General features: G+C 36.7%; 2 protein-coding genes across 3 annotated transcripts in view; one reads left to right on the top strand and one right to left on the bottom strand.

Moving 5' to 3' along the window:
* LOC113424465 (cilia- and flagella-associated protein 47) overlaps positions 1-21,390 on the bottom strand; it is an 851,958-nt gene that overhangs the window by 151,284 nt on the left and 679,284 nt on the right. The window lies entirely within an intron of this gene.
* DSCAM (DS cell adhesion molecule) overlaps positions 1-21,390 on the top strand; it is a 205,701-nt gene that overhangs the window by 75,029 nt on the left and 109,282 nt on the right. For both annotated transcript variants that reach the window (XM_026673964.2, XM_087966873.1), the window contains 2 exons: positions 16,414-16,610; positions 19,157-19,253. In XM_026673964.2, coding sequence (XP_026529749.2) covers positions 16,414-16,610; positions 19,157-19,253 — 294 coding nt within the window. The remainder of the gene's footprint in view (positions 1-16,413; positions 16,611-19,156; positions 19,254-21,390) is intronic.

Raw genomic sequence — 21,390 nt, 5'->3', positions numbered from 1 at the left:
AGAGGACATCATTGACAATGATGACATCACAACTGTCTGAAACATCATCAGTGATTATCAAGCATCAACCATCTCCCTTGATGAAATACTTGACATTTCCTGCATTGTCCGAGAGCTCAAAAACAGAGACAGCTCTGTGGCCCCATGCTTCTGCAGGGTCATTTGCAAAAATGAATCAAGCAAACGTAAATTCATTTATACTATAAATTCACTTGCCAAAAGCAACACCAACCATAAGAACCTCCGTTCTCGCCCTGACCTAACCATACAGCAACGTGCCCGCTCCCGTGTACTCCACACTGAACTCAAAAAATGACTAGATAATGGAGAGAAGGACCTGTACATTAACTACCGTGCTGACTGTATCAAAAGTAAGTCACACAACCCACAACTCAGCTTTAACCTTCAACCACAACCCTACCTCAACCAATCCACCATCACCCAAGACTAGGCACACATGCCCCTAACTACCTCAATTCCAACTACTGCTGGCCTTAAATGCAAGCTACTCAATGCAAGAAGCCTTGTGAATAAAATACCTGAATTTCTCCTCTTACTAAACATGGCTAAATTCGACATCATATTTGTCTGTGAAACATGGCTTAACGCATCTCTCCCTGACTCCATTACCACAGTAAGAGACTATCATGTTTACCGATCAGATAGTGAAATTCATAGAGGAGGTGGTGTTGCTATCTTCTATAAAAAGTCCTTACATCTAAAAAACATCCAAGTTAGCCAGGAGCTTGCTCTTCCTGAGACCATCATCTGTGAACTATCCTTAAATATCACATTTTGATTCTTACTATGTTACAGAGCCCCTGATTATGACATCGAACATGTAAACAAGCTAAATTCACTACTAACATGGGCAACATCCTGCCCACACACTTTTATCTTTCTTGGTGACTTCAATCTACCTCATATTAACTGGACCCTAAACGAATGTACAACTGAACCCATACACGCAACCTTCTACAATGCTGTTACAAATCTGGGACTGGAACAACTACCCTGTTTCTCCAACAATACGGCCTCCCCCAATAGGAAGTCCCAGAATGTTTTACAGGCATGAAATGAAATTAAGCCCCTCCCCCCAAATTAAGGCCTATATTAAAACATGCGAAATAGCGGGGGGAATGGTGGGGGGGGGCTTGCTGTTAGGAAGTACTTTTGTTGCACACCCGGATATGGTGCTGCCTGCATTGACCCCGATACGAAGTGCCCCACCAACGCCGAGGTCAACATCCAAGCTGTCGCTGCCCGCCCACCTGAAGATGCAGGGGGGGAATTAAGTCACCCCCGAAAAGACGGCCTAGCCATTTTTTGGGGGGCTCAAAAAAAAAAAAAAGACCCGGCCTTATTATATGAGAAACATGGTAGTAACCAACAATACTAGACTTAACAACTGCCTCGATCTCATCTTCTGCAATAGTTTGAATTTAATTTACAGAATACAAACTAAAGAACCATTTTCCAACAGTGACCACAATATGATTGACTTTTGTCTCAACATACGCCCACACAAAAATCATCACAATGACGTAATCCCCAATTATAACTTCAAAAAAGGCAACTATGATTTTATAGACAACAATCTCTCATCCCTTGATTGGCAATCTCTATTCACTGGATGCAATACTGTTGAAGACCATTACAACATATTTTTACTTGAAGTCAAAAGAGTCATCAAACTATATGTACCAACAACAACTCCCCCCCAAAAAAAAAAACAGATTACCCATAACAATAAGGAAACTTCAATCCAAAAAGAGATCACTCTGGCGGAAAAATAAATCTGGTCATGTTGCCAAGTTCAAAAGCCGATACAAAAGTTTATCCCACCAGATAAAGACTGAATGCACCAATTATCACATCAAACAAGAGGAAAACCTTCTACGCACCAATTCCACCTTCTTTTTACAATTTTGTAAACAACAAATTAAAAGACTCAAGGTCCATCCCACCCCTGATAGGACCTAATGGTAAAGACTGCAACGATGACACCATTAAAGCCAATATCTTTAACACATTCTTTGGCTCAGTATTTGTAAACAGCAATGGATCATGCCCAGTATTTCCTAGCCAAACCACAGAAAACTACAGTGATCTAATACATATTGATTTTACAGAAGACAATGTTGAAAAAGCACTATGCAATCTAAAACCATCTCTATCTATTGGACTGGACGGAATACGTGCCTGCTTCTTAAAAAAGCTATCCACTGCCATAGCAGAACCTCTAAGCATAATCTTTGAAAAATCTTTCAGGACCAGCTTCTTGCCTAACCTGTGGTCACAAGCCATGGTCATCCCCATCTTCAAAAAGGGAGACCCCAGCCTAGTTGAAAATTACAGACCAATCTCCTTATGCTGCATCACCTGTAAAGTCATGGAATCAATGATTAACCAATCCATTATCCTCCACTTAGAGACAAACAACCTACTCTCTAATAAACAATTTGGTTTCAGAAAAAAACTATCCTGTAATCTGCAACTCTTACACTGCAAAAACATATGGACTACACAACTCGATCAGGGCAAAACAATAGAGGCAATCTACATAGACTTCTGTAAAGCCTTTGATTCAGTGGTACATGACAAACTACTCCTAAAACTAAAATCTTATGGTATCTCTGGACAACTGCATAACTGGATAGAAGCATTCCTGTCAAACAGACAACAAATGGTCAAAATTAGGAGAGTCCTATCAAATTCAATACCTGTCAACAGTGGTGTCCCCCAAGGAAGTGTTCTAGGACCAACTCTCTTCATACTCTACATAAATGACCTCTGTGATCATATTAAGAGCAACTGTGTTCTCTTTGCTGATGATGTAAAGCTGTTCAATACCACAGACAATACTGCTACCCTTCAAAAAGATCTTGACTATGTATCAGAATGGTCAAACAAATGGCAACTTCAAATCTCAACAAATAAGTGTTCTGTTTTACATATTGGCAAAAAAAATCAGAAAATAAAATACAAGCAGAATAGTTAAGACCTTGTTGATGATCCAAGCTCTGTAAAGAACCTTGGAATACTCATCTCTAATGATCTAAGTGCTAGAGCCCACTGTAACTACATAGCCAAAAAGGCATTAAGAGTTGTTAACCTACGTAGCTTTTTCTCTGGTAATATCACACTACTAACTAGAGCATATAAAACATTTGCTAGACCAATACTTGAAGACAGCTCATCAGTCTGGAACCCACATTACGTGTATGGTATTAGCACAGTTGATAAAGTCCAGAAATAGAATACCTTATGCCATCAGACTTGAAATTCTAGATCTAGAAAACCTTGAATTACGCTGTCTTCGGTCTTATATGGTATATAAAATCATACATTGCAATGACTTACCTGTCAATGAATACTTCAGCTTCAACCATAACAACACAAGAGCACACAATAGATACAAACTCAAAGTAAACCGCACCAAACTTGATTGCAGGAAATACGACTTCAGCAATAGAGTGGTCAATGTCTGGAATACTCTACCCGACTCTGTAGTTTCTTCCCCAAACCCCAAAAACTTTAACCTTAGACTGTCTACTATTGACCTCACCCCTTTCCTAAGAGGTCTGTAGGGGGTGTGCATAAGCGCACCAATGTGCCTACCGTCCCTGTCCTATTGTTTCTTTTATTTTTCTTATATGTACCCATTTCATGTATTCATAACTATGTATATACTTATACCTATTGTAAGCAATTGATAAAATAAATAAATAAAGATAAATAAATAAATAAATAAATAAATAAAATTTTCAAAAATAGACTGATCTGCCATTTGACTGGTATGGTATAAGACTCCTGCCTTGGGCAGTGGGTTAGTTAAACTAGAAGGCTTCTGAGGAACCTTCGAACTCTGATTCTTGTATCTTCTATCGTCACATTAAAAGTTCACCTGGTTCTGTCCATCCGGTTTTTAATCTACTTTCTCCCTCCCCGCACTGACTTGGTGAATGATTTCATATCTAAAGATGAAGTCTAACTGTGGTCTATCTTTGTATCCATTGGGTTAATAAAGTAATTACTTCTGTGAGCAAATCTTCTTGGTTTTTAGAGAAAAATCAGTGAACAGGATTTTTCTCTCTCTTGAATTAGCAACATCTTTGATGAATGTCTTTAAGCACTGACTGCAAATTTGCTGCAGGGAACATAGTTGTCAGTCTTCCTCATAGCGTTTTCTTTTTATTGGTTACTGGGAGCTCACTTAAGCAAAAAGGGAAATTGTGCTCCCATCACAATGCAGAATCAAATTGCATTTATTTCACAGCTCTGTCAAAGACTTTAGAGACAGAATGGTAAATCTAAGCAGCAGTGGGATTTATTGGTGTCTTATTTGAAGAGTGTAGCTTGTAATGTACTAACATGAAAAGGGCTCTTGCAAAAGAAAAAGAACTAAGAAAGGAAAATCCTTACCTATTGTGAATTCGGCAAAAAAAACAAAACACCACCTAGACTTTATTTTGAATATATCCTTTGATTAGAATTCATTGTTGTCACATAAAATAAATTGCCTGCTTTTCTTCTAATATGACCTGAAATTGCTTCTAACTGAATATGATATGAACTCTAAATGTTCACAGCCTTTACCATGACACATCCAATCACTTCAGAATGCTCTGGCAGAGCTGCCAAGATTTTCAGCTGTTGTCATTCTTATTCAAGCTTAGAAGCACGAAAAACCCAAGTTTAGGCAGACAGTATTATATACAGTATCTCTCACATCAAGGAATCAACAGAAATGATGTTTTAGCATATCCTAGATCTTTATTCAATTGTAGTTCCTTGGTAAGAATTAATGGTATCCTTTATGCAACTTTTTGTATTTTACTGCAAAACATGTTTTTGTTAAAGAGTCATGAGCAACAGCTTCAAGGCCTTATGCATTTCCTTTCCACTAATCCTTGAATGTGGCCTTCCGAGCTCTTCCACAGCACACTAGTTTTTAGGTTAAAGATTGAGACAATGTACCTGTAAATGTCAAATCTATAAAGTCTATGTCATTACCTTGGTCCAGGACACCTATCCGAGATCCCACTCATTTTCAGAGCACAGCTTCAATCCATTTAAATTTTCCTGTTTTTTCTGCCTAATGGAATTTTCCATAAAGCCATGCTTAGTAGATTATTTCCTTTATATCCATCATTCATGAAGCTAAAGGAGTGATAGGGATGCCCATCATTAAGTAATTGGATTCATTTGGCAAAAGACAAGAACAGTGCCAAATGAAGATCTACTTTTAATTAGCAGTTTAAACGTTGGGATAGAGAATGTGCACTACACATATATGAAAATGCTAAAAATGCTAAATCCTTGCTCTCCTATGCAGAAATAACCGAGGACAGGAATGAAAAGTGTTTTTGAAAAGGAGAAAAGATCCACATGTGGAACAAAATAATGGCTGGAAGGGAAAGATAGGTGGAATCAATAGGAGAGGAAATAGTTGCATTGTAACTCTTCTTGCTTTGCTACACCCATGATCCACGCCAAATGTTATTTATTTGTTTGTTTGTTCATTCATTTATTCACTTACTTACTTACTTACTTAGTTACAACATAATCAGCAATCAGTTCCATATAATAAAGTGGGTAGAAGCATACTTTTATATATAGCCATTTTTGTTTATTTGACAAAGATTTATTAGAATATAGAGTTGGAAGGCACCTTGGAGGTCTTCTAGTCCAACCCCCTGCTTAGGCAGGAAACCCTACACCACTTCAGACAAATGACTGTCCAATCTCTTCTTTAAAACTTCCAGTGTTTTAGCATTCACAACCCTGAATGCAAATCACTCCAGTGATTAATTGTTCTAACTGTCAGGAAATTTCTCCTTAGTTCTAAGTTGCTTCTCTCCTTGATTAGTTTCCACCCATTGCTTCGTGTCCTGCCCTCAGGTGCTTTGGAGAATAGCTTGACTCATTCTTCTTTGTGGCATCCCCTGAGATATTGGAACACTGTTATCATGTCACCCCTAGTTCTTCTTTTCACCAGACGAGACATACCCAGTTCCAGCAAACATTCTTTATATGTTTTAGCCTCCAGTTCCCTAATAATCTTTTATTGCTCTTATCTGCACTCTTTCTAGAGTCTCAAAAATCTTTTTTACATTGTGGCAACCAAAACCGGATGCAGTATTCCAAGTGTGGCCTTAGCAAGGCATTATAAAGTGGTATTAACACTTCACGTGATCTTGATTCTATCCCTCTGTTTATGCAGCCTAGAACTGTGTTGGCTTTTTTGACAGCTGCTGCACACTGCTGGCTCATATTTAAATGATTGTCCACTAGGACTCCAAGATCCCTCTCACGGTTACTACTATTGAGCAAGGTACCACATATACTGTACCTGTGCATTTTTTTTTTCTTGCCTAAATGTAGAACCTTACTTTTTTCACCATTGAATTTCATTTTGTTAGATAGCACCAACTGTTCAAGTCTGTCAAGATCCTTCTGTATCTTAAGCCTATCTTCTGGAACATTGGCTATTCCTACCAGCTTGGTGTCGTCTGCAAATTTGATGAGTTCCCCATTTATCCTCTTGTCCAAGTCATTGATGAAGATGTTGAAGAGTACTGGGCCTAAAACAGAGCCTTGGGTACTTCCCTCCGTGTTGATGCAGTGTAGTTGGTCAGGCAGTTACGAATCCATCTGGTGGTGATGCTGTAACCCACATTTTTCTATTTTATCAAATAGCAGGTTATGTTCTACTTTATCAATTGCCTTACTGAAGTCCAAGTAAATTATATCAACAGCATTCCACCAATTCTGTCACTTTGTCAAAGAATGCAATAAGATTAGTCTGGCATGATCTGTTTTTGACAAACCCATGTTGGCTTTTGGGTATTACTTTGTTTGCTTCTAGGTATTTGCTGATTAGTTGCTTGATTATCTTTTGCATAATTTTCCATGATATTGAGGTCAGGCTGATAGATCTGTAGTTTCCTGGGTCTATTTTTCCCTCTTTTTTGAAGATGGTCCGCCAGTTCCTTCAAAACCTGGGGTGTAATCCACCTGGTCCTGGTAATTTGAATTCATCTAGGGTAGACAGGTGTTCACTTACTATTTTCTTCCCTATTTTAACTTGTGTTCCTAATCTCTTTTTTTTTTTTTGGTGCTGTTTTTGATAGGTTGGACTGTTTTTTCCCTTTGTGTAAAAACAGATGCAAAAAATGAGTTAAGTAGTTCTGCTTTCTCCCTGTTGGTTGTCACCTTCTTGCCAATTTCTCCCAGCAATGGACAAATTGTTTCCTTTCCTTTTTTCTTGTTTTTTACATGTTGGAAGAAGTATTTTTTGTTAGGGTTACTTTTGATGCAAGCCTTTGTTCATTGTGAGCCTTAACTTTCCTCACTTCGTCTTTGCAGGCTCAGGCTATTTGCTGATATTCTACCTTAGTTGTGTGCCCCTTTCCATTTTTTATACTTGTCCTTTTTGTCTTTCAATTTGTCAGAGTTCTTTATACAGCCATACTGGTTTCTTTTGAGAACTGTTATTTTTCTTCTTCATTGATATTGTGCTAGACTGGGCTTTTATAATCTCACTTTTAAAAATTTCCCAAGCTTCTTGAGTTGATTTCCCCTTAAGGGTTCTCATCCATGGAATCCTTCCCAAGCTCTCTCTAAATTTATTGAAATTAGCTCTCTTAAAGTCCAAGTCTCTAGTTTGACTTTGTTCTATTGCTTGTGCTTGCATCATGTTGAATTCCAATATTGCATGATCACTCCCCCTTAAAGTCCCTGTACTTCAACACCTTCTATTATTTCATCTCTGTTAGTGAGAATTAAGGACAATATGGCTGATCCCCTTGTTCCCTTCTCGACTTTTTGGAAAGCAAAGATGTCTGCTAGGTTGTCAGGAACCTGTTCGAACTTCCACTCTGTGTAGAGTTTGTCTCCCAGTTGATGTCAGGGTAGTTAAAATACCCCATTACTATTGTGATGTGCTTCCTACGTACCTTGGTTAACTTACAAGCAAAAAGTTCCTCTATTTCCTCTGTTTGGTTGGATGGCCTATAGCAGAGGTCTTCAAACTTGACAACTTTAAGACTTGTGGACTTCAATTCCCAGAATTAAAGTTGCCAAGTTTGGGGACCCCTGGCCTATAGTATACACCTATGGCAATGTCATTCCCCCCCTTTAATATTGACCCCTTTAATATTCTTTGCAACTGTTCATACCCAATACTCTTCTATCATAATTTCTGCATGTTAACAATAATCCATCTTTTTTATCATCTTCAGTAAACATTTTACAAAGAAACACTAATTCATCCTCTTGTCCCAATTTTTCACTGTTTGTAGTTTGTAATTATTCATTTTATGAAACACAATTACTTTAATCTTTGATACTTTAATATTCAGATTCATGTCCGTCATTGTATGTATGCATGTTCCTCATTGGCCCTTATTGCATCTTTTTATCATGTGCTGCAATTTGCTTGTATCTTAAGCCAATAACACAGCATTATTTACTTACAATAAATTGCATGGATTCATTTCACTCATCAGCATGCCTCTGATATCACTAAAACAATTCCATATATGTTTGTCTCTGAATGCATTAAATTGGATATCACATACCCTTGTCTTTATGTTCATTGTGGATCAATTCAATAATAAACTATCTATTTTTACAAAACTCATTTCCAACATTCAAAATTCTTAACTGCAGTCAGCATTCAAGCTTAAATTCTTCATTTGTGTAAAGCATTCATAACTGAAGCCTATTCATTTCATGCTTTCTTTAAATCTGGTCAGTGAATCAGATTGCCAAATTTCTATTGTTTTCACTTCACTTACACTTCCAAGTAGACTTTGCCAGGCAAGAAAAGCAAATAATCCTCTCATAGTTTTACATTCATTCAAAGTAAACAGTGCCATACTTTCCACAAGCAAACATGCATTTATTTGCTTGGGCTTAATGTAACCAGTATTTTGATAACTAAAGAAATTAATTGTCCATGCAACTGTAGACTCCATGTTGCTGTCAAGCATATAGCAAATTGAACTTTTGCAACTGGGACAAGCCAATAAGCAAAATCCAAGGAGAAAAAAATATATTCCCTCCTGTTCTGAAATTATGAAACTCCTTTAATACAGTAATAGTGGTAATGGTAGTGGTAATAATAGTAATACAATTTAAAGGAGATATTTCAATTGTAATAACCTGAGTGAACTTCAGTGCTTCAATTTAATTCTGTTTAAAAAAAATAGCAGATATGAAATATGTGTACTTTATGGGCCTTATTGTTCCTTAAAAAAAAAACATATGACTACTTCCTAAGGAAGAAGCTTAAATTATCACTGTTCTGTGAAAGAGAGGTTAACATCAGAAAAAGCAAGTGGTTGCCACTTAGCACAAAACCTTTGCTTCCCCCCCCCAAAAAAAAAGTGTCAGAGAGAGAAAGAGAGAGAGAAAGGGAGACAGAGAGAGATGAGAAGAGAGAAATGAGAGAGGAGAGAGGAGAAAGAGAGAGATGAGATGAAAAATGAGAGAGAGGCCAAGTGATGTCAACTTGGCCACACCCACCCACCCAGTCACATGACTACCAAGCCACACCCACAGCCGGTAGGGAAAAAATTGAATTTAACCCCTGATGCTGCTCCTCCTCCCAAGGGTCACCTAGAGAGTAGCATTTAAGGAGATGCCGTGGGGAGGGGTTTTTGTCAGGAACAAGTGTTGCATTTCATGGCAACATGCTCCATGGCTCCGAGAAGAACTTTGCTCCAGAATCCTTGCTTGTGTGGAATAAGGTTTGATCTTTTGTTTTGACATTCGTTGGGAACTTTACCAAATGTGAGGTCCTGGACTTCCAGTTTGAGCTTGTTCGGCAACAGACTGAAGCCTCGTTTCTGCGAGGCTTCGGTCCGTGCTCACCGCTGGAGCACCCCAAGATGACTGGTTTCAGGGCTAAGCCACCCTGTAGAGGTGTTGAAGAGGGGGGAGACTGCCTGCAGGGTTGAGGAGAGCTACATCTCTCCTCCTCATCTGGCCATTACTCCCTTCCCCGAAGGCGGTTGTAGCGGTGGTCAGAAATGGCCACCACAAAGAAGAACTCGACCGGAAAAGAATGTGCAGGAGGAAGATAAGAAGAGAAAGTTTTGATTGACCAGGTCAAACAGCAAAAGCAACAAATAAGGTACCCTGGAATTGAAACTATTAAAAAAAAATAACATTGTTCCCTAAGAAGATTTTTAAGCTGCGAAGGAGAGAGAAAAGGGAAAAGATCTGTTTGTTTTTTCTCCTTTTCCTATACAGACAACTAAGAAACTTAAGCAAGAAATTGGAAAAAAATCCACTTTGACATTAATAGGCATTTAATGCTGAAAATAAAAAGTCAAAGGGATAATAAAGCTTTCTGGATAATCAAAAGCTTTTGAAAACAGGAAAGGAGAGAAAAAGAATAAAAGGGCGGGATCTGGAAGGGAGGAGACTGCCTGGAATTAAAAAGAATTTACAGCAAAATCTTAACAAGACTTCCAAAAGATACATTTTAACTGAACATTGCAACAAAAACCCCAGGAAGAGAAAGTGGAAAAAGAAATAAGAAGAAACAGCTTGGGACTTGTTGGATTACTTGATGATCTCTGGATTTTTGGTTATTGTATTAAAATGTTTAACTGTTTAAAATGGCTCCACTTTTAGAAGAACTGAAAATGGAACTTAAAAAGTACAAAGAAGATTCACAAGAAGGGGGAGGTTCTTTTGGCTTCGTATTTTATTCACAAGAAGGGGGAGGTTCTTTTGGCTTCGTATAGAAATGGAGATTTGGAACTATGAGAAACAACAAGAAACGCCTGCAGAACAAGAAGATTGTGACAAAGAAGAAGCCATCTCTAATGAACAAGTAATCTTAGGTGGGGGGAAAAAGGAAAGGGGGGGAAAGAGAATGGAAAGTTTAAGATTGGGAAAAACACCCCCCAAAAAAAAATATAGAGTGAAAAATAAGTATAAAATCAGAAAGCAACAGAAGAGGGAAATGCAGAAGAGAGAATTAGAACTAGAGAGACAAGGGGTAAAAAGGGGAGGGAGAAGATGAGAGGGAAGAAAGAAAGGAAAAGAAGTTATAAAGGACAGAAACAAAATATAGAGAAACAGGGCCTATTTAGAGATAATGGGTGAAAATTTAATGGAAAAAGGGATTCTGCAAAGGTACCTTCTGCAAAGGTACATAGTATTGTTATATCAGAAACAGAAATAATTTTAGAAAATATGAAACAATGTATGATTAAAATGTTTGATAAAATATTGTAATTGTAATTCAGTGGAATGCTTGTCAATAAACAAATGTAACAAAATGAATATTTAATGATTTACAAAACATATGTGAAGAGAAATAAGGGAAAAATTAATTATGGAGATTATATGTGTTTTTAAGGAAGTATATTTAATTGAAAAGAAGTGTTAAAGATGTTAAGATTTTAATGATTATTAACGATAGAACTGAATTGGAATGGAATGAGGGTTTATAATTACATATATTTATAATCTTTCTTTTTTAAAGAATATAGTGTGTATTATAAGAATGTACCAAGCAGAATTCGATTGGAAGTTATGTATTATGTATTATATTGAAGGTCATAACCTTAAGGTATATATTGAAATTTAAATAAGAGTTGAATGGATGTAATTAAAAGATATAAAGGTGTCATACCCCAATTAGTAACTACAGGAGAAAATTTGTTTAATGAGAAAAGATAATATGAAATTGAAACAGAACAGACAAAAGTATAAATATAATGATTTGAATTGAGATGAGATAATCAAAATAAAATTGAGAAAATTAAAAGAGGGGAAAAACTATATAGAAAATGTAGAATAGTATAAGATATGGAATAGAACACAAAAAGGAGCATGAAATTGAGTTTTGTGTCTGTATAAAGAAGTTGAACCCGGGACCATGCTATTTTCAAAAAATATGTTTTACTTGTATTTTGTATGTGTGAAAACCCAAATAAAACTTTATTTTTTAAAAAAATGTGAGGTCCTGTCTTGCCCCCGGAGCAGTGCTGCTTCTGTGGATTTTCACCAGTGGTGGGACTCAAATTTTTTTACAACTGGTTCTGTGGGTGTGGTTTGGTAGGCATGGTGTAGCTTGGTGGGTATGGCTTGGTGTGCATAGCAGGGGAAGGATACTATAAAATCTCCATTCCCACCCCGCTCCTGGGGGAAGGTTATTGCAAAATCCTCATTCCCTCCCCACCCCACTAACCTGTTTTCCAGCTCCGTTCTCCTGTGTAAGGCAACAAAAGAAGTCCCATCCGATCAGCTGGGACTCGAGAGGCAGAGAATAGATGGGGGTGGGGCCAGCCAGAGGTGGTATTTGCCGGTTCTCCGAACTACTCAAAATTTCCGCCACTGGTTCTCCAGAACTGGTCAGAACCTGCTGAATACCACCTTTGACTTTTACTGAAGGGAAGTTGCACGAAGCATGTGCAGGCGCATGTGTTTGAGCCTTGTTCCTGGGCTGTAGGGTTAACCTGTGGGCAGAGACTTTGGAGAACAGACCGGGACTTGCTGCATTGTGGGGATGGTGGGGCACAGTGGTTGAATAAATGTTGTCAAGCTTCCGCCTTACACATTTTGCTTGCGTGCGAACCCTGAGTCATAACAGTTGGCATGTCTGCACATACATGTACAAAATCTATGAATGAAGGCATCAGTAATCAACTATTAACAAAATAGAAAACAAGGGGTGAAATCCTATTGGAGGAATTTTGGGAATCACTATTGAAGACAGGAAAACTGCACAGTTCAAGATTTTACATCAAAAATTATTGTGAGAAATGCAGAGAAGCACAAAGAATAACTAAAATGCAATATGTTAATTGGTGAACATGTTATGGCAGAAGAAAGCAAAGTATAGTATTGCTTTTGGGTATCTTGGACTTCAGAATTTATCAGTAGAAGCAATGATAACAATATACATCATTATTAAGTGTGATACTTTGTGCTGGATGGAAAGTTTCTTGTCCAAAGGAGGTTTTCCCTCATCATTCCTCTGCATTATCAAAAACAAAGTAGAGGAAAAAATACAATCTGGTTTTTGGAATTCTTTCCAACCCCTTTATCAAAAATGGTCATGTGTTTTCTGTGTAATGAAGTAATCCAAATGTGTGCATATGTATACCAGTATGTCTTGAAAAATTAATAAGTCCTCAATTCAACATTGCTGCATTCTGTATATTTTGGGTAGTATCTCACATATTTGACAAGAGTAATAGCCGAGGAAATGTTTAGGCTAATTAGCAATGTCATTATTCAAAGTCAGGTTGACTAGGAAAATGTGTTGTACTGAATAGTGATGAAGTGCAGCAGGGTTCTACCCTAGTCATCCTATAGATTCAGCAGTAGCTGCATACTATAGGTTGCAAGGTATTATTTATAGTGAAGCACTGGCAGTGAAAGCTTTGCCCATACTTTTCATTTCTACAGTTCAAAGGTAGCAATGTAATTTCTACCTTTGAACTGTATAAATGGTGGTTCACATGATTTGGATGCTGGGTTGGAGGTTAGCAAGTGCTGCTGTGGGGCATGGTGAGCTCCCAGTTCCCGCCGGGGAGATGAAAGGAGCCCTCAACTGAGCATCTCCCAGGCAGTAGTGATGTCTCCAGCTAATCCTTTAAACCTAGAAGCACTTTGATGCTTTTCCTGGGTTTACCCACAACCATTTAAGAATTATACATATCCCGGTCCTTCTTCTCGCCCGCCCTTTCCTCCCACCACGCCATGACTGCAGTGTGTTGCCATAAATTCTGTTAAAATTTAAATCCAAAGATTTTTACTGTTTTGTATGAAAAATTGGAAGTGACCATGAACATCTTGTATTATATTGTAACACTTGGTATTTTCCAAGAAGAAATGTTTTGAATTGACTCTTTGAAATAAAATATATTTTATTGAACCATTGGTACTGCATTTAAATAGTCCTTTCATCAGTTTGATGAAAGGTACTATATTGCTTTTTCATTATGGCATATGAGTGTGACCGCATTATCCAGTGTTCTATTTTTAGATATGTGGTTAATTCATGAAAAGCTATGAAGTCCATAGCTTTTAAAAGCTATGTTGCAACCCATATGTTTAACTTGAAGAGTGAAAAATTATGTTTGATATGTGTGTGTGTGGGGGTGTCACAAGAATGGTATGACCTGCCCCCCAACCCCCCCCAAAAAGAAGGTTTCCAGTTATATAAAGTTTGGCCAACCTTGCCCTGCCTGATTCTTATTCTGATATCTGGTGACCCCACATTAGTGTAGCTTAGAACTATGTTTTTAGGATTTTGAGGTATGGAAATAATCTGCAGTCTATGTTTTGAGAACATTAATATCCTTTTGTGAAGGATAACCTCCCCTGCAACTCCCTCATTCACTTCCATAATGGTGAAAAAAAGCAAATTTCATTTTCTTAATTAATTATGGTATCAGGGAGGTGAAACTGTCAACATTTAGAGCACAATTCCACCAAGCTATTAACACAAACACAGTAACTTGTTTAAAAATTCACATGAAGGAAAGACAGACAAAGTGTACGAATATGCTTTGATAGATTAATTATGAATCTGTTGACTTCCAGTTAGGTTGAGAGTACAACTCTTAGACTTTCCACATGATATTATGGCATGCTTATAATAGGTATGAACTCTGGGAGTTTCAATCCATGTTATCCAGATTGTGTAAGTCTACAGATTCTTTAAACAGGACCTTCAGTTGCTTCATCTATTGCAATCAAAAAGGGAAATAATTTCTGTGTTATCTGGGTGTTATAAAACTGCCTCTGAAGAGGAATGTGTCCTTTTTAAAACATTTGTATACTATAAGGAAACTTGTATGCCTTGGTGATTGCCTTATTTTAAATGAGGGAATGTCAAAGATAATTCAGCGTTGCAATTTGCGTTGCTCAAAATATAGAGCATCACTTTCCAAAGAAAATTATATGAAAAATAATGTCAATTATTTAAAATAACCTTCTAGAGTTTCATTTAGAACAAAATCTGAAAAGTAGATGATAGCTGTGTATGCAGAATGTTGTTCCAAAAAGTGGGAGAAAGCAGAAATGAATCAAACAGACAATGTTCAAATAGCATTTGAAAATCAGAAGAGCCTGTCCAGCTTTAGTTTTGCTTTCTCCAGAGCTTCAAATGTACTCCAAACAGAGCAATATTTATAAGGGAAGAGGGTTGTTAAGCTCCTTATTATTCCATTACTTTTTCATGCATTCGAGCACCCATAGCACATTTACAGCGACGCACAGAAGTATAAGACCTATAACTTAGGGCCCCTGAACACTTCTCAGTGATGTAGTCAAATGCAGATCCATTTATAGCTGTACCATGGAGATCTTCAGTGCTGCATTATGCTTAGAGTTATGTGTAGCTACATTATGTTTGCCAAGACTATGCTTTCAGCTTTGATGGAAGCTGAAGGGAAGATCGTGTCCATAAAGGCACTACTAAAATTGATATCACTTAATTGTGTCCAGCTTCAAGCAGTATGAAATAATTTATAACACTAATAAAGGTAGTAATACATTTATTCTCTATTATCTCTTTATTGTAAATAAATTCAGGGTTTTAAAAAATGTTAATAGAACAAAGCCATTTACTTTATGGCAGCATGGTAAAATAAAGCTATTCCAATTTCCTGTTAACAACGTTATACAAGCATTTTATTTTTCACTGAAAATCTTTTCAAGTTTGTTTGCTTTTGCTATGATATCAAGAAGAGAGCCATAGCTTTCACTCTTGCCAGCTTGAAAATCAGTTTGCTACACTTCAGAAATCATTCCAGTGGGAAGTACTATGTTGTCATAGACAGGCTGCAGTAGAGCTAACATGCATAAAGGTTATGTCATCAAATATTAGCATTTTAAAGCAGCAATTAGAGAAATTCATTTAAAAGAGGTGTGATACATTCTTTCACTAAGTGGGTGTGTTGAATTCCTTAAATGTGCCTAAAAGAGCCCTGTGCCTGTGATCTTCAAATGAGTTGGGACTCTAGTTTTCAACAGTATTTAATATCCTGCCTTTTCTTCAGGAGTGCAAGTTAAGATACAATACATAGTATTACCTTCTTCTAATTCCTCCTACAATTCCCTTAAGGTAAGTTGTGAAGGATTCAAAATTACCCAGTGAGATGGTGTGCCTGATCATTTACTGGAACCTGTATCTCTCCACTCCTAATCCAACACTTTAACCAGTATCTCACTTTGTCTCTCATATTCCATAAATGTAATCCTAACATATCAAGAGGGCACAAGGGCGGTGAAGTCTAAGACGAAAGGATAACATATCTGATGTAATTAGATACAAATAAAGTGAACTATTGAGACATCCTATCCAGCAATGTGTTCCTTTTTTCCGTTGCATATTTGTATCCAACTAGTAATGTGTATTATTTTTATTTTTAGTTCCTGCTATGATAACCTCCTATCCAAATACCACCTTGGCAACACAGGGTCAAAAGAAAGAGATGAGCTGCACAGCTCATGGGGAAAAACCCATCATAGTCCGCTGGGAGAAAGAAGATAGGATAATTAATCCTGAAATGTCCCGCTATTTTGTTTCTACAAAAGAAGTGGGCGATGAAGTCATCTCTACTTTACAGGTGATAAAACCAAGTTGATATTTGCATTTACAATATGGGCAGTAATTTTGTCCAAAAATAAAAACAGGCTAGAACCTATGGAAATATTTGATTTTCTGCTGTGTTGTTCAGCCACAGAGCTTCACTATGAATTGTATAAAACAGGTTATGTTCATTGATATCTTTTGATAATATCCCCACACTACTCTTCAGTTTGGATTAGTTCCTAATTTTTCAGCAGATTTTCTAGATCTGATACTGTCCACATAGATTGGACTACAACTATCCCCAGTCAAGATGGAATCAAAGACTTTATTTGCCTAGAAAATTCAGAATCATGCCATCTGTTTTTTCAGGCATGTCTTACATATGTTCTTCATAAGGACACATGATTTTTTCCAGATTACCAGAGTAAGTGAAGAAGATTCTCTTCCACAGAGACCATCTACTCCTATTTTTCTTCTCTTACATTTCCAACAAGCAGAAATTCCAATTCTGATTTCATCTCTCCTTAGATGAGAATTCACTATATATGTGTTAATATTTTTGGCTCAAAATGACACTATTAAAAATTCTGACATTGCTCAGGCTTTACACAAGGTAGACTTTGAATCTAAAACAGTGATGGAACACTCTGCTCAGTTGGAACAGCATTGCAACACTCCTAGTCAATTAACAACTCTGACAGAGTAGATATTTCAAGGCCAAAATGTTTTCAGCTTGAATCGTTTTGCACAACTCTATAGTTCATCAAATCTGAAGAAAAAATAATCTGATAACTTTCTTCCTCCCTACTATTCAGGATAGCACAATTAGACTATACTAGGAAGCAAAAGGTGCAGAGCAAGTCCTACCTAGGCAAGCTAGCAGTTGCTGTCAAAGATTTGTATATGGTACTCTTTATACATAAGATGGGAATGTAATCTAAGATTGTCACCATCTATTAGTTTTAATTTAGATATAATATATTGGTCTAAAATAATGTCCAGTATATTCATACACATGATCATATATAAATGCACACATATATATTGGGATAATTCTTTATTTGTGACACTTTGCAGGAATGAGAAATTCAACCAGCTGTTGAAAGCTTATAAAATTGCCTATAATTTGTATGTGTCACATTATTTATCAAGCCTTCATGTTTTAGCCTTGTGTTAGTGGGGATGTGCAATGGAAGCGGATAAATCCTGAATTAATTTGGATGAATCCTAAGTAGTGGTCTGAAGCAGACTAACTCAGAATCTGAGCCCCATTGAAGTTTGTTAGCAATTTGTGATACCACAAAAACCTCTTATGTATAAAAATTGTCAGTTTCTCCTTATTTAGATCTTTCTTCCATACATAAAATCTATTAACTGATTCAATCCTGAAGGATTGTAAACTATCTTTAAGACTGCAGAATTGTAGAATTTGCTTAAGATACATAAAGTGCAGTATGGGGAGAAGAAGGAAGGAAGAGTAGAATTAATGACTGGAGGAAGAATTATGATACACTGAAGTATTTAAGATAGTTCAGTGCTCTTTTTGCTATCTCTGAAAAAAATGGATTCCTACCAGCCTAGCATCTGCAGCTATCCTCAGAGCTCTTTCAGACATTTTGCCTTAGCAAATCAGTCTTCTGCCCATATCCCCCACAAAGAATAAATCTAATCCTTCAAAAAGAAAGACTGCTATAAAATGTCTTCTGAATTTTTGTATATTTCTTAAGAAGGGTAACCTTTATATGTGTGCTAATAGAACAGATGTATTTTTTTTAGACACCCCTCCCATCCAAATGTAAATGCTTCTTACGCAGGCAAGAAACCGAACCTAATCAAATTTTGTGCATGAATTTTGTGCACAAATTAAATTGTGCGTAAATTAAGTCTTATTCATCATCCAGAAAAAATATCTGCAGAATATACACAAACTTCTGATAGTAACTAAGGTAAAAACAAAACCCATTCTGGATTTAAAGAAACACTTTAGAGTTTCTCAAAGTAGACACAGCTACTCTTTTATAACCTTTCTGTAATATTCACCAACAATCTGTGGACAAACTGTAAATTTAAAATAGAAATTCACTGGAAAAGTATTGTTAGTCAAAAATCAGATTGAATGTATCCTTTCATGTTGTATTGTTACTATAAAACAGAACTGACTTTTCTAACAAGAGAAGAACAAGAAATAATTATTTGGAATCATGTGACCTGATATTGTTTTACTCACCCTGCTTACCCTGGCAGCTAAGGAAATAACAGGTTCTGCAGATTTCTTGAATAGAATCTGGGAATTGTATCTCAGTTACTTTTGGACTGTATAAAGGAAGAACAGGTCATATGTAAAATATAACCCATATAAAATATGTACATAAGGAAAATAATTTCAATTTCAGTAAGTTGTTATAGTTTGTTTAACTTCTTGGATATGGGACTTTGCATTGCAGCAATCCTAATGTAGCTGTAATGTTGGTTACTGACCATATAAACTTTTCGAACATTAGCAAATATTGCAGTGAAGACTAGCCTAAATTTAAATGGTTCCTATTGAATGTATTTTCTTCTTTTCACTCGATAATATAGATTTTGCCAACAGTGCGAGAAGATTCTGGTTTCTTCTCCTGCCATGCCATCAATTCATATGGAGAGGATCGTGGAATAATTCAGCTCACTGTGCAAGGTAGGAAGAGGACAACATAAGGAAAAAAACACAGCTATTGTAGTACAGTAAGTGTACGTCATGCTCAGAAATCTGTTGGGGGGAATTAGTCATAATTAAAATATTTATTGGAAGCTTTAAGAGGTTCAGACTTACGACTGGAACTATTAAACCTGAATTGTAGAGCTACCCATGAAATACGTTGCTTATGGATGAAATTGACTTAAATCGTCACATCTGATATAATAAGAAAGATTAGGAGGATTTAAACATAACCTTAACATAAAACATACTAAAAGTCCTTATTTATATTGGGGCTCCACCAACATGGTATCCACATTTAAAGGAGCTCATCATCCATATGTCAGATTTTATGAATGAAAATTTTTCTTACAAGGGTACTATTCGTTCTTGTGGCAACAAATTCATGAATTAAGTGCCCTATGAATGTGATTCTAAATAAATGCTTTACAGCAGTTTCCCTACAGCTGGTCTTATAGTCGGATATCATATCTTACTATTTATAATTAAACCACAATTTGGATTACTATTCAATAATAAATACTGTTGACATAATGAGATTCAGGCTATACAATAAAGAATAAACTCAACAGAAGTCAGTGGGACTTGTGTCTGTCTAATATTCATAGAAGTGTGCTGGTGATCTTAATTAGGTAGTTTTAGGCTTGCAGTAACCTAAACAAAAACTGTCTGATTTCAATTATGAAGAAGAAATAGTGCATTTTTTTTAAAGATAGCATGCTTTAAATGAAATACATCAATATATATTCTGAATCCAAATAGTCAGCATGTATCTAAACCAGATTTCCCTAACTATACTTCTCACTAAGGAAAGAAACCATCATCCGACAGGAATTGGCAGGTTCTACAATAGCTTAGATGATATCTTATTAAATGCCACATTGAGACAAAAATCAGGCACATGGCTCTAGATAGCGTACTTGCTCTCAATCTTACATAGAAGATCCTATATCCACTTAGGATTCACAGTAAACTGGGATTCTACTTCCCATTTACAATAAATGTAATTGTTATTCCTGAAACAAAAGCTTAGGGGATTTTTTTGATTTAAACATTTCAGCTGAAACAACTATGCATTATGGAGGATCTGCTGGTTCTTCTTTATATTCTAGTACAAAATATTCACTGTTATATACCTCATTAGATATCTGTACATTTATAAATTAATTACACATAAAATGCAGACACATAAACCCACAATCACAATATTTGCTTATGCATCATATAATGTAGATCCATGATCCTAAGCCCCAGGCCCTGGACCGGTATCGATCCATGGCCTGTTAGGAGACAAGCTGCACAAATGGTGGGTGAGCGAGTGAAGCTTCATCTGCTATCTGCACATGTGACACAAACACACACCCCAGTCCACAGAAGACAATTTTCTTCCAAAACTAGTCTCTAGTGCCAGAAAGGTTGGGGGCCGCTGGTGTAGATAATTTTAGTAAACAATTTTATTATTTTCATTTGTTTGCAAAACTTCTATACTACTTAATTTTGGTATAGTGTGATTAGCTGACACATTTTTAGTTCACTTTCTTCAAACATGTTTAAAGAAACTTACTCCTTACTCTCCCTTCCCCCTCCCCTTTCCCCCACTTCTATAAATTCTAAACACAAACTGAGAGGGCCATCCCAAGATGGTTGACCTTCTGAAGAGTGCAAGATGGTAGCCCCTTTATATTCATGTACCATAGCCAGGTGGGTCATGGTTGAGTCTTTCTTCAGTACTCACGTCATAAGAGTGTCTCTGCCATCTGGGAATGGCAGGATAGCTTAAGATGACATAGATACCTGTAGATCCCCTCAGGCTGTCTTCTACCATCTTGCTTCTACCTGCCAGAATTTAGTGCTTAAATGACTGTCTCTCCTTCCCAGTTGATAGTGTTGCACTAACACATACATAATAAGAAATGTAGAAGTAGAGAGATTCAGTTTTAATAGCACTGCCATCTTAATTTACTTAAGTTTACAATACAGAAAGTCAACATCATATGAATTTTGTAGGCAACAGCAGTTCTGGGGAGAGAGTTAGTTGAAATTTTAGTGTAACAACTTTAGACATATTAGATTTCTAAATAAGCTAATGAGAAAAATATATTTCTGAATTTATGGA

Source organism: Notechis scutatus, chromosome 5 (genome assembly GCF_049901735.1).
Source record: "Notechis scutatus isolate UNSWTSFEM ecotype Mainland chromosome 5, rNotScu1.2, whole genome shotgun sequence".
In the NCBI taxonomy this organism is placed as follows: Eukaryota; Metazoa; Chordata; class Lepidosauria; order Squamata; family Elapidae; genus Notechis; species Notechis scutatus.
This window is presented reverse-complemented; position numbering and strand designations above follow the sequence as displayed.